Source organism: Eleutherodactylus coqui, chromosome 4 (assembly GCF_035609145.1).
Source record: "Eleutherodactylus coqui strain aEleCoq1 chromosome 4, aEleCoq1.hap1, whole genome shotgun sequence".
Taxonomy (NCBI): Eukaryota; Metazoa; Chordata; class Amphibia; order Anura; family Eleutherodactylidae; genus Eleutherodactylus; species Eleutherodactylus coqui.
Window position 1 is genome coordinate 78,050,055 of NC_089840.1, and position 14,094 is coordinate 78,064,148.

Genomic DNA, 14,094 nt, shown 5'->3' on the forward strand with positions numbered 1-14,094 from the left:
TTTTTCCAGCGTATCACGCATCTCCTGGAGTACTGTGCGTGCATTTGTGCAGCCCCCCCCCCCCCCCCCCGTTGACTTCTATGGAGACCTTTGGTGTGCAAATGCGCAGGAAAATAGAACATACTGTTTTTTTACACCCATGAGAACCAAACCATAAAAATCAATGGGTTCTATTGTCTGCGTATTGTGTGCAAATACGCCTGTGTGAAGCGGACCTAAGAAGGGGGGGGGGGGGGGGGGGCTTTACAGGCTTGCCTTGTGTCTATTGCCAACGTGTAGGGCAATTTGAAACCTTTCTGCACTGCCTATATACTCCAGTGTATACTGCGGTATAGTCCCAGAAGTAGTCTGTAGATTGGATTTGTATACTCCACAGTATAGTCCCAGAAGTAGTCTGTAGATTGGATTTATATACTCCACTGTATACTACAGTATAGTCCCAGAAGTAGTCTATACATTGTATTTATATACTCCACTGTATACTACAGTATAGTCCCAGAAGTAGTCTATAGATTGTATTTATATACTACAGTGTAGCCCCAAAAGTAGTCTGTAGACTGTATTAGTAGTCCCCGTGACCCTGAGGAGAGCTGCAGCCTCTCTCCCTCACCTCACCCCTCCTCCTCCTCCTCTGGAGACAGATAGGGGGCTGTTTATTTTGGCACAGCCTGGTAACACAGGAGAGAGAGGCTGAGACTCCCCTCCTCTGTCCCTCCCCTGAACGAGCATCTCCTGCCGGAGAGTACAGGAGAAGCCAGCGGTCCTCCACTGCCTGAGGTAGTCCGGCAGGGAGCAGCCATATATAAGCGCAGTGGTCACACTATAGCAGTACAGGTAGTGAGCTGCCCGCTAGATCCCGGCACACAGTAACAGGTGACTCGGCCGGCATCAGCTGCTGTCCTCCGCTCTACCTCGCACCGCGGAAGTGTCCGCAGCCGGACCAGGTGTCTCACTACACGAGGGTGGAATGTGCCGCCGCTGAGGTAAAGAAGTCCCGCACGTTGCTCTTAACCCCTCCACTATGGATCACCACGATGTGGAAGTGTCGGTGTGGCCGGCGGTGAGCTGCAGGAATATACCGGACGACGACAAGGTGTGCCCGCTGCACGGGACGGTCCAGAGGCTGCAGGCGGAGATGGAGGAGTTCAGGCGCGGGGTGGAGAGGCAGCTGGAGGACGTGCTCAGGCTGGCCGCACCGCTCTCCCGTTCTGTCACCGACCTGCAGTGCGAGAACCGGCGTCTCCGAGAGCAGGTGGAGAAACTCAGCCGCCAGGTGGAAGCACTGAGCCGGACAGTGGGGCTGAGCGCGGACGAGCAGACCAGGTACTCCAGCCATGCCCAGCTGGCAGTGTCCACCAAAGCTCAGGTCAGTAGTCCCTGCTGCGGGAGGGCGGCAGTCAGAGCGGCTGCTCACATCTGCGGGGGGTGCCATGCCCTTTTTCTTTTTAAGCCACTCCATAAGAAAGTCTTAAAGGGGAGTTCCATTTTCCACACAAGAGGCAGATTTATAAATGCAGTTTACAGTTACCCTGCCAGCCCCAACCGGGCTGAGAGATGGTGCTCAAATGGTGAGCAAAACTCCTATACCGTGTGTCTATGGGCTCTGGAGGTGCGCAAATGTGTGGGGGGAAAAAAAGCTTTTGTTTTTAACTTTGCGTAACTGAACAAACCTATTGACATTAACAGGCTCTATTCTCGGTGTACTGTGCGTGCGAATCCGTCCGTGTGAATATGGCCTAAGCGGTCGTTCACACCGCAGATTCCACCACTGACTTATCCACACAATCTGCCTGTAAACTCCGGCAGAAGTCGGCAGCTATTCCCTCGCAGGTTTATCCCGCTCAATAGGCAAAGCTGTGTGTGGAAGTTCCAAGGGGTGCGGGTGTGCCCGCGTGGATCTGCCGAAAGAAGCGACTTGATACTTCAACGGAAACATCAGGGATTTTGCCCATTGATAAAATAGCTGCAGTTTTATAGGCGGAAAGTTCTGCAGTGTAATCGGCCTTGTGAGCGCACCCGGAGGGGGGTACCTGCGTATCTGCGTGTGCAAGAAGGTGCAGGAGACTTCTCCTTCCTTCCTGCGTAAATCCTTTTTTTTTACATTTTTTTTTTTTTTTTTTTTTTTTTTTTTACATTTTTTTATTTTTTACTTGGGTGAAGAAAAAAAAAAATGTCTGAATACCCCAATACAAGTCTGTGGGGTTTCAGCACTGTATTACATGCGTAATACGCAGACAAAGTACTTGTGTGAGTGAGCCTTCATGCCACGTGAAATTCTGCACTTATTTAGCACAATTAGGGCTCATGTCCACGGGCAAAATAAGAATTAAAATCCGCAGCAGTTTTTAACTCTTCTCCTGCCCGCGGATCCGCACCCCATAGGGATGCATTGACCACCCGCGGGGTAGATAAATACCCGCGGATCGTCAATAAAAGGAATTTAAAAAAAAATGGAGCATGAAAAAATCCGGACCATGCTCCATTTTCATGCGGGTCTCCCGCGGGGACGGCTCCCGCGGGCTTCTATTGAAGCCTATGGAAGCCATCCGGATCCGCGGGAGACAAAAATCAGAGTTTACTCACCCGCTCCGGTTCTTCTCTTCTCCGCGGCGCCATCTTCTCTCCGTCGCGGCCGGATCATTTTGCTTCGGGCCGGCGCATGCGCGGGGCACGTCACCGACGTCATCCTGCACATCCGCTGAGCCGAAGAACGAAGATCCGGCTGCGACGCAGAGAAGATGCCGCCGCAGCGAAGAGAAGAAACGGAGCGGATGGGAGGTGAGTTTATTCTTATTTATTGTTATTTTCAGCGCTCATGTCCGCGGGGCAGGAGGGACCCGCTGCAGATTCTCCATGTAGAATCTGCAGCGGATCTGATTTTCCCCGTGGACATGAGGCCTTAGGCCTCTCTCGCACAGGCGTCTGTTTTTTTTTTTTTTTTCTTCTACACGCTAGGGCTTATTCAGACGACCGCATATCAGCCGCGTATTCAGGCCGGACGATATACGGTGTCCCTCTCTGCAGGGGGAGGAGGCTGGAATAGCCGGGAGCAGTGCTCTGAGCTCCCGCCTCCTCTCCGCCCTTCTGCACTATTTGCAATGAGGGAAAGTGGGGTGGGGGCGGAGCTAATTCCCAAAAGTTAACCCGCCCCCCCCCCCCCCCCCATTACAAATAGTGCAGAGGGGCGGGAGCTCAGTGCACTGCTCCTGGCTCTTCCAGCCTCCTCCCCCTGCAGAGAAAGACGCAGTATATCGGTTGGCGTGAATACCCGGCCGATATACGGTCATTTGAATAAGCCCTAAATTGAATACTGTATGTCCTACTTTACAGCATTGCAGAACGTTTTTTGACGCCCTACATCACCCATTAAAATGAATGGGGTGCGTTAAAAACTCTAGCGTTATTAACATCGCTTACTATGTCACCGGGAGGGACAAAAAAATATTTGTGACATAAGCCGACTCTGCCTGCGCTGTTACTGCACAGCATATACATTAAAAAATGCAGTGTATTTGCAGCCGCTTATGTTTCAGTGGCTTTGGGGTCTGCGCCCACGGGGTGGATTTACAGTAGCGGAAAAATCCACAGCAAATCCTCAGTTCGCTGTGAATCAGCGGTAGATTTAATCGCTTCAACTGAATTGAAATTTGCATTAAATGCTGTTTTGCTTTGGCTTTTTCTGCTGCCGCCGCACCTTCTCCGTGTATCCAGGAGGGCCCAGCAATTGGCCAGAGCAGATCAGCCTCAGCAAGAACAATCACCCTAAAAACAGCAACGATCATCAATTGAAGTGACAACATTTGGGATGATGCGTACCTAAAGCTGAATCCCTGTCTAGTAGAACGGTCAGCAGCTTCTTAATATACTTTGAATCCTTCACTATTTGAAGACTTTAGATAGCGGTCAGTGAATGAAAACCTTTAGGCCTCCTTCACACGGGCGACACCGCACCGCTGCACCATGTGATATCGCTGCGATTTTTTTTTTTTTTTTTTTTTTTTTTTTTTTTTTTTTTTTTTTTTTTTTCCTCGCAGCAATACTGCGATTTTTGTAGCGCTACAAAGTCGCATGTGACACTACAAAATCATGCGACTTTGTAGCATCACGGGGGGGCTTGAAATATAAGCCCTACCCCAAAAATAAGCTAACTATAGGAGAAAAGTATACATTGCCTCTTCCGCGCTGTCCGGGGTGCCGCTGCAGCTTCTCCCCGGGTCCCAGCACTGATCTTCTTCATCTTCTGGCCTGGGATTGAAAAATCCCCGACTGCTGGAGGTGTTGGCTGTGATTGGCTGACACTTAGCCAATCACAGCCAGTGCTCAAAGAATGGCTGTAATTGGTTCAACCACTGCCATTCATTGAGCACTTGCTGTGATTGGCTGACACTTAGCCAATCACAGCCAGCGCTTCCAGGAGGTGGGGATTTTTGAATCCCCAGCCAAAACAGAAGATCAGTGCCAGGACCTGGGGAGAAGCTGCGGCCGGACTGACGGCTCGTCTAAGGGTGTGTGTCTGTCTTTTTCCGGCAGATAGGGCTTAGATTATAGCTTTGACAGTAGCATTTGCTTCAAAGCTAATCCACCCCTTGTGCATTTACTTTTAGGGTGTCTTCACATATTGCATATTTATTTATTTTTTTCTTTTTTAATTGTTGTTTTGTTTCCTAAATGCAAAATGAATCCACTTTCTGTCGGCTCTCTGCTCTTTCCTCACCTCTGTTAGAACTAGCAGGAGTCCTACTTGGAGACGACTGTCAGAGCTGTTGAGCAGCTCAGTAGACAGCATGGGGGACACTTTCCAGAGCAGCAGTGGCAGATTAAAAGTTGATTTTCTTTGCAGTGGTGACAGTGATGACACTAAAGAGGTGTGCCCTAGCCCTGCTCCCATCCCCAACTGCTGCTGGACTCCATTTCAAGGGGTTGTATTAGGATCACAAGTCATCCCCTATCCACAGTATAGGGGATAACTTGCTGATCTGTGAGGATCTCACTGCTGACTCCATCCCCTAGAAGGAATTGTCAGAATGGGATGGAACTTTCTCTGTGTGATTGTGACATTGATATAAGTAAGTGATTACAATATCAAAGCAAAAGGAGAATTTTAAGGGGTCAGTTTTTCACAATAATGGAAGCTCTAGTACCCTGTTGTACCGCCTCTAGCTTGGTTACAAGATGTGATATGGGCGGGAATGGAGGCTCTAGCACCCTCTTGTACCGCCTCTAGCTTGGATACAAGATGTGATACAGGCGGGCATGGAGGCTCTAGTACCCTGTTGTACCGCCTCTAGCTTGGATCCAAAATATGATATGGGCATGCATGTAGGCTCTAGTAGTCTGTTGTACCTCCCCCCCCCCCCCCCCCCCCCCCAAAGAAAAAAAAATTCCGGCAAAAGAGCAATATTGCCACGAGAGAACGCAGCAATATAGCACAAAACACCGTGGCAATATCTCTGTCGCCATGTGGAAGAGGCCATAGGCCGCCCGCAGACGGGCGGATATTCCGCTGTGGGATTTCCCGTAGGATTTCCGCCGCTGGAAGCTGCCATAGGATTGCGTTAACAAACGCAATCCTATGCAGACGGCCGCGATTTCGTGCGGCAAACAAATCGTGGCGTGCTCTATTTCTGTGCGGGGCAAACGTCACTCGCCGGCTCCGCTCTGCTCAGCCGGCACATGAAAGAGTCGGGGCCGCGGGAGAGGTGAGTGCCCGTGCTGCTCTCTGCAGACACTCAGGTCTGGTCCCGCTGCGAGAATTCTCGCAGCCAGATCCGACCCGGCCGTCTGCAGACTGCCTTATAGTACAAGCTATGTGGATGAGAATTTAATGCTGTAAATGTATTTAATTTCTTCACTTGAGAAGGAGCATCTGCAATGTTTACACTAAGTGCTATCTTGTGGGGACTCGGAACTCTGCATTTTGATCCCATGTGGATGGTCTGTTCGCAGGACAAGACAACCTCTTTATTTCTAAGTCCAGGTTTAAATAGACCGATATCTTCATCCTTCATACGGCTTTATACAGTTTTCACTGGAGACACTGTATCTTGTTCCTTTTTACTCCCAAGGCCACACATCTCGGTTTGTTGCTAAACTAGGCCATTTTTGCAGTTCAATGGAATAATTCGAAACAAAGTTTTCCTTTTTGGTTTTTTTAACACTGATAAAGGCTTTCATTTGGCAATTCCAAAGAATAAGTAATAATTAGTGGTTACGGGGGGTTGTTCACTTTGAAGAATGTTTGATTTGTGGTTTTCTCTAGCAATTACCACTACTAATAAACTGCTGTCACAGGGAAAATGAAGCCGTACCCAATGAAAGCTGATATTAGAGGCCGGGTGCTCCAGCACAGGAACCACGGTTTGTACTGACTCAATATTCAGGCACAGAAAGGTCTGGAGCGGAGGATCCTCCTTCTATTAACTCTGTATGCTGTGGATGTGGGCATAACATTCATGTCTGCTAAGTGTCTACGGACTTAAATCCGTATTATTGAAATTAAAGGGCTCGCCCAACTTCTCAGGGTGTTTTTTTTTTTTTGTTTCCGCATTGACCAGTTTGAGGCACGATATGCAAGCTACAGCATCTTAGTTGATATATAGTAGCTGGGACATATGTGAATTTAACATGACCCAAAACATGCACTGTTTCTTTTTGGATGCATAGGAGTGGAATTTTTTTTAAAAGCTCATTCACTTTAATAGGAAATGTTTTTGGTGAAATAAGACCTACCTTTAGGCTCTGTGCACTCAGCCATATAATGGCTCTATGTAGGGGACATATCTTTAGATCCTGATTGGCTAAGATAATGATCTGATGAGTTGGGGAATGCCTTTTCCAAACTTTGCTGTGGGAAAGACTACTTGCCTTACAAAATGGGATTCAAACTCATACATTACTTTAAATGTCTGTCTACATGAGATTCTAGCTTTTTTTTTTTTTTTTTTTAAAGGAAATCGGCGTCTTCACAGTTGCTATCAAGTCTACCGACAGCATGTCGTAGAGCAGGAAGACCTTGCAGAATGACATCTTGTATCTTTTTAGACAAAATACAATAACTTGTAACGGATTCAAATCTCTGCTTGTCCTATGGTTAGGAGTTCAGTGGTCGGTCTCTTTCCAAAATTGGCAGCCTTAGCTGTCAATCGCTGACTAGGACCGCCCACTGGACTCCAAAGCATACTGCAAGAAGTTACAATTTATACTGAATTGTTTCCCATAAAACGATATATCAATCTGCTCAGCTCGTCCTGCTCTATAACATGCAACTGGCAGATTGGACTGAATATCCAGCATGACTGAGAAAAGATGGCGTTTCTGACCCCAGAATCCCTTTAAACGTGGCCCTGTAATAACACAGAGCTGCTGAAGTAAAAGTATTGGAAGTGTGCTATAGGCAAAGAAGATCCCCAGAGAACTGTAAACTCCATCATACATCGAGGAGTGAGATATTTTAAATGCTTATAAAAACCCTTAAAGGATATGATGCACTTCGGTATTAGTGTAACTTGACGCCACCAGAAGCTAGGGGTTTGACAGGAGTAACGCCCCTGTCACACCCCCAGCTCCCGATAGGGTCAACATAGTAGGGTCCTAGCAGCACAGTGTGGATTGATTTCTGGACAAATCAATCCAGTGTGCTGCTGCCTGTGTGTTCTGTGGGCCGGGCGTCATTTCAGCCATGCTCCACCGAAGAAACATCAGAAGACGATGGCCACCTCTGTGATAGGTGACGGCGGCCGCGACAGTGATCCATTACTCCCGCTGACAAATGTGAAAACGTGATGCTTATGCGAAAGAATACAAATGTTACATTAGGCTCCCTGCTGGGGTTCGGCGTTGTGGGCCTGCCACAGCTCCCTAAAGGACGCTCCCCTGCTGACAGGTGAGAAGCTAAGTGCCATTCCTTCAGTGGGCCAGCCGGGGAATGCACTTGCACCAGGGACTGTGCGGAAGCCGTGGCAGCACCCCCTCTGTGACTAATTTTAGTGCCCTTGCAGGACCTGAGGAATGACAAGCACTACAGCCAATCACGTTGTCAATCTTGACTCCACCAGGAATTCCTGGTGGCGTCAAGATACACTAATACTGTACACTACTTCTGGTGAGAGTCTTATAACCAAGATATTAAGATTCAGAGTTTGAGAAGTCTTCAGTTGACGTGATTGTGTAGTACTAGAGAACTTTTAGACTGCATCACCTCCGCTGTTTGCCCTTAAACGTATACAGTGTAATGTTTGCATCACAATAAGGCAAAATTCAGACATGACAGATTTTTTTCTTTGGTTGGGGAGAATGGCGTTCGGTGCCTGCCGATTCCACACTTCAAACCCTTTTCATGTGTGATGGAGAAACATCATTGTGGATTTTATGGCGCGCTTCGGATTTTCAAAATCCACAGTATGTCTTATGTGTCACAAACTTGTTAGTGAGTTTTCTTGTGTTTTTTTTTTTTTTGTTTTTGTTTTTTTTTTTTCCTCACCTCTGTGATTTTATGAGTTTTCTCGAGGATTTCGCTGGTATTTTTGCATAGCTGAAGTGATTCATTGGTTGGCCAGCATGGTACTAATGTTCAGGACTCCTTGTACATGGTATCCCTGTAGAGTGGTAAACCATAGAAACCACTACAGACCCTGTTTCTGTAAATGATACCACAAGTGAACTACTGCCTGTATATGATGCTATACTGTGCCGTATCTTTAGATTTTCCCTTACATGAGTAAAATGTATATAATCGTTTACAGCCCCTTTTAAGCTTTAATTGCAAGTTTTGCGAGCTGGAAACAAACTAACATTTTTATTGCATATGAACATTGACTAACTGGCTGGACACATTATTTCTAAGTGCTTTTAATGACTTGTAGCCACTTCTTTTCTATAAATTGTTGAATATCTTTAAAGGTTTGTCTCCTCTTACTCCATATACCGTGTGTTTTTAAGACTGGGGCTAGCATTGGTAAATCTGAGATGACAATTGCTAGATACGTCAGCCCTTTCTCATTGACAAGGACATAATAATTCTAAGCTATTCAGTATTTTCATGTCTAGTAGAAACAAAGTAACCAGTTCAGGATGAAAACATCATAGATACGTTCCCTAAATATCTACTTGCGCAATCATGTGGCTATATCTAGAGTTCAACTTCTTGTGTCTTTCACTGCTGGACATTTGGTGTGGAATTCCTTCCTTCCTCCCCCTTTCATGCCATTGTTAAAAATAGCTGACCACTTTAAGAAGTCCCTTGCCCAGTCATTGTATCAGACTGTCCCGCGGAGAGCCTACGCACAATCTTTATCCTCATGTCCTGTGCTTCACAGGTAACCCCAACGTCCCTGCTCAGCAGTTTTTTTTCTTGGTTTGTTGTGACTTGCCTGTCTTGTTAGAGATGATTGTATTTTAGTAGAGTTCATTGAATTTAGTTTTGGCTGTATTACTTTTCTGTTTTTATGCTAACACAGTTAAAGAGCATTTACTAAGTGCTCCTCAAAAAAATCACTAACTTTACCCTATTTTCTGGTGGCTTGTATTTTATTTTTTATGTAATTTGGTGTTTTTTGATGTATACAGTTTGTTTCAGACAGATTTTTAATTTGTAAGATATTAATTCACCCATCAGTGGCTTGAAAGCTCTCTTTGAATTCCCCATTTTAGAGTGCGTTCACACGTTGCAGATTTGCTGCTTATTTGGGGGCAGATCTGCTGCAGATTTCACCACTTTTTAATTTGATTTCAGTCGAGAGGGTCAAATATGCTGCAGATGTGGGCCAAAATCTGCAGCAAATCGGCGACTGGTGAACGCACCCGTCAAATAGTCGCTAGAGGCGGTCGCTACGGCGAGTTGCACAGAGTGGTTGTTCATGGCACACCTTCCTGCAACGTTGACTAGTTGTTGAAAGAAGAATAGTTGCTCTTTTCCATCAGACTGGCAATTGTTTTTAGGTGAGCTGAAAAGAAACCTCCAGTGGGTGAATTCTCACTGGTCGCCCTGTTTGTGGCCATGTTTGCGCAATGGAGTGAATGTACTGCAAGGAATAGTAAGTAGTTCTGTGTAACTATTTGCACAACAGATGTGCCATGTAAAGCCGCTTGTACTTTATATATGGGCTGTGTTTTCTAATGTTAGATGATTTGTTTTATGCTCAGTTATGTTTAAATACCACAAACATTAGTCCAAGCTGATTAATTATGATTGTAGTAAGTTAATTTTAATTAAGCGCTGCAGAATAAGTTGGTGCTATACAAATAAAGCTTCTTAATAATAATCCATTTAGTAGAATAGCAGGGGGTAGTTCTCTTGCTAGAATAAGGAATCCATTTTTCTTGTGAGCCTGAAAAAAAATGGCAATGTACAAATAAGTTATCAGGAAGTTTGACAAATTCGGGGCCATAATGTATGCCTATTGTTCCACCGGGACTCCCCCAGAGTATCACAGTACATGTACAGTATGTTGTAATGATTCACAGACCGCCACTGTCATGACATTGCCAGCGCTGCCTCCTGATTTCCTGAAAGTCACCTGCTGTGCTCTATATAGCGCAACTGAAATCTATTTTATGGGAAACCTTCCCCGTCGTTTCTTTCCCTTCCCCCTTTTCGGGACTAAAGGTTGTGTGATTTATTGTCTTGGAACAGGTGGATAAGTGGGTCGCTGTTGGGCTATGGCCGTTCTCTCCGTAATGATGAAGCCACCTGCTGTGTAATGTATAGAGATCATGAGAATGTGCGCAGAGTTCAGCGGAGCTGGAGATCACCGACTAAATATAAATGAAGTGCAGAGCAGACCCACCAAAGTGACCTATTTCCCACTGCACCTGCTGTTCTACTTCTCTTCTTGCCCACTTATTTCCACAGAAAATTGAACTATAGTAAACCGACTGGAAAAGTAAAGGGAGGGGGGGGGGGGGGACGTTATCATTGACAATGCACTAAAAATAGCAGTTACTCGTTACCATTGGGGCCGTGTGTTCAACAAAACATCCATAATTTTGTAAATATTCTGGGTCTACCATGAAAACACAATCGTTCCTTTTTTCTGAAGTAACAATTTAATCAGGGTATCGCCCAAATAGTTCTCGAAACTGCTTGTTTTTTTGTTTTTTTCCTGGTGATTGTTGGTCCTTTTTATGCAAATAAGGGAGATGGAGCAATACCTCCTGCAGCGCCACCTATTAGAATGTAGCCTTCTAAAGGCCTATTTAGACACAATGATTATCGCGCAAAAGTCATCTTTTGAGCGTTAATCGTTGTGTCTAAACGTGCTGCCATTGTGAACTATTCGTTCATCGGTGATTTCTAGCGAGCTAGAAATCACCAATGACTTATCAGCGCCGCACGCTGATTTTTCTCAGTGGGCAGCGCTGCTAGTATTTTTTTTTTAATTTTTTTTCCAGCTGGTATTCCGCTGGCAGTTCTCACCAGCTGAAAGCTCAGAACAATGCAGCCGTTTGCATATACAAAACAGCTGCTTTGTTCTCTAAGCTGCATTAACTCTTAAGTAGCTACTTAGAGTTATGCAAAGATGATCGCTCAAAACTGTCACTCAAACTTGTTTGACAGTTATTTTTCAGTGTAAATGGGCCTTAATAGGTGGCGTTGCAGAGGTATTGTTCCATCTCCCTTATTTGCATATTACCCAGAGGCGCATGCATGGTCTTATAAGTCTTCTCACTCACCTTCTAGGTGCTCTCCCTAAGGAGAAAAGGTGGTGTTCCTGACCCTTGGTCCTCTTACACAGAACTGATGAGGGGGCCTGAGTGACACTTTGCTCAATCGCTTTCCAGCTCGTGAAACGAAGCTACCAATGAGCAGCTTGTCGCGCAGTTTAAAAAGCAATTGCTTAGTCTTTGAGCGACTGTCTGTTTGCAGTGAATGGAGGCAGGTGACCGGAAGAGATCTCTGGCACTCTGCCTTCATTCACTGAACGACTATGGCTCCTCTGTGAAAGCGTAGGAGCGATAGTTGTAGGGACAACTGTTGGGCGCCTATATACCCAACAGTTGTCCCATGTAAAAGTACCTTAAGAAAAGTAGTCCTAAGACCATTATCATAAACTAGTCTGCAGCTGGTAAAGGTGTACTACGTTAGTGTAAATACCCCCTGGGATACACTTACCAATGGTTGAGAACCTAGCTTCTTAAAGGGAACCTTACAGCAGGTTCATGCTGCCAGAGCCACAATGGCTATAAGTGCATTGTGTACCTCTATGTCTTAAGATGGCTTCATAGGGAGCACTGACAGCGGGAAGTCTATGGAGCAGGTGAGGGGGATCGCCGCATAGTATGAAATCGTCTGCGTATCCGCGCGCATGCCCACAGAAAGGGCTGTGACTGCCCCCTCTGGCACGTGTGCCATAGGTTCACCACCATGACTTTAGGTGATCTGGGCAGGAAGAGGCTAGCACAACCCCACCTTCATGACTCCAAGCTCCCAACACTGTACAGTTTCAGAATAAGACTTGCATGCCCCCATTGTACATGCCTGTCCCACCACGGGGAGCATCAACCTGCTGACAGGGTTCCATTGAATATGAAGGATTTGCAATCTGCATATGCAGCTCTTCCCAGCCTATAACACACATGTGCATATAGGCTTTAAAAGCCGAACATTAGGCATTACAATCTTGTTACTCATCAACCGTTTCTGCATCATTGTCTGTTTCTTCTTAGATATTCCAAGATTTATGTAATAATCCTGATTGGATGAATGAAAGGCCACAATTTCATAAGGTCCTCTTACATTGTTTGCTTGATATGGTCTGTGGCTATTGGGGTATTTGGCGCTGAGTGTGATTGTAGATGATCCCTGTGCTTGAGAAACTTTCTGCCAAGCACCTGCATTGGAGTGGTAGATATAGCAAGAATGTCATGCTCTGGTTGGGTAATGTGGATTGATCTTACATCATGAAAGCTTTCTGCTGAACCATCTGTAGTCTTTCTGTTGACAGGAGCTTTTAATAATGACATAAGTGTGGTGCTGGGCTACATTTCTATAGTCTGCCCTGTATAAAGGTGAGCATAGGGCCGAAGCTGCATATCCCAAATCGCTGATCGTTACAGAATACGTTCATGGATGGTGGAAATCTCACTTTTGGCCCGGAGTTGGCATATAAGATTCTTGCACTGAGCTCTTCAATTGATTGCCTATCCTTAGGTCATTGGTGCTGATTTGCTAGGGTTTTGGTCATTGGACCCCTGCTGATGATTACAGTGGTAGGGCAATTTTATTGCTTCCACATGCCACAGTGGTTCATCCGCACACACTGTGAATATACGAAGTTACCAATTTTTTTTTTTTTTATGTAGAACACTTGTGTATGTATTAAGGCCCATTTAGACGCAATGAGAGTCGCTCAAAGACATCATACAGTTTTTGTGCACGAGTCGTTGCTCGCTGAATTCTAGTTTGCTAGAATTGAGCGATCAGCTGTTATTAGCAGAGCCGGCTGTGCTGGTAAGATTGGCTCTGCTAGTTTCTCACTGTGAATTCACAGCGGGGACACTGGCAGTCAGAGTGGAGAAGCATACAGCTGTTTGCTTAAGCAAAACAGCTGTATTGTTCTATTAGTGGCCATGGCTGTGTCCCGCCCCGGCTGCATATTCTATAGTAGCTACCTAGCTACTATAAAGTATGCAAAGATGATTGCTCAAAACTGTCACTTAAACTATGGTTTGAGCGATTTATCTTTAAGTGTAAATGGGGTATTACTTGCAAAATGGTTTGATCTTCCAAACTGTTTTTCAAAAAAAAATAAATAAATTGCGTAGCTGATGCAATCCTTCTTACTTTGTTGACACAAATCTGAGTACAGTGCTGGCAGTGTGTATGTGGCCATATAAATGAGTAAAATAGATCTTCTGTAGAAGACTATTTTTGTCATCCTTTTAAGGTTCCAGTAACTTATTTTTTTTAATATAGAACTTTTTTTTTTTCTTCTTATTGCCAAAAATAAAACTGCTCTTTCGCTTTTGGAACTTTCCCAAGCATTTTGGTTCATTCTTTCCTATTGTTTTGACTTAAAATAGAGACTGACACTTATTTTTAGCCCTATAAGCTTATTTTATGGGCTGAAAATATGTGATCCTCTGAGATTGGGGATG

General features: G+C 45.4%; 1 protein-coding gene across 1 annotated transcript in view; it reads left to right on the forward strand.

The window, feature by feature from the left end:
* The first annotated feature begins 728 nt into the window (after positions 1-728).
* Positions 729-14,094, forward strand: part of LOC136625499 (smoothelin-like protein 2) — a 90,252-nt gene continuing 76,886 nt past the window's right edge. The window contains exon 1 of the mRNA XM_066599711.1: positions 729-1,366. Within this exon, the coding sequence (XP_066455808.1) occupies positions 1,022-1,366 (345 nt within the window). The 5' untranslated portion in view covers positions 729-1,021. The remainder of the gene's footprint in view (positions 1,367-14,094) is intronic.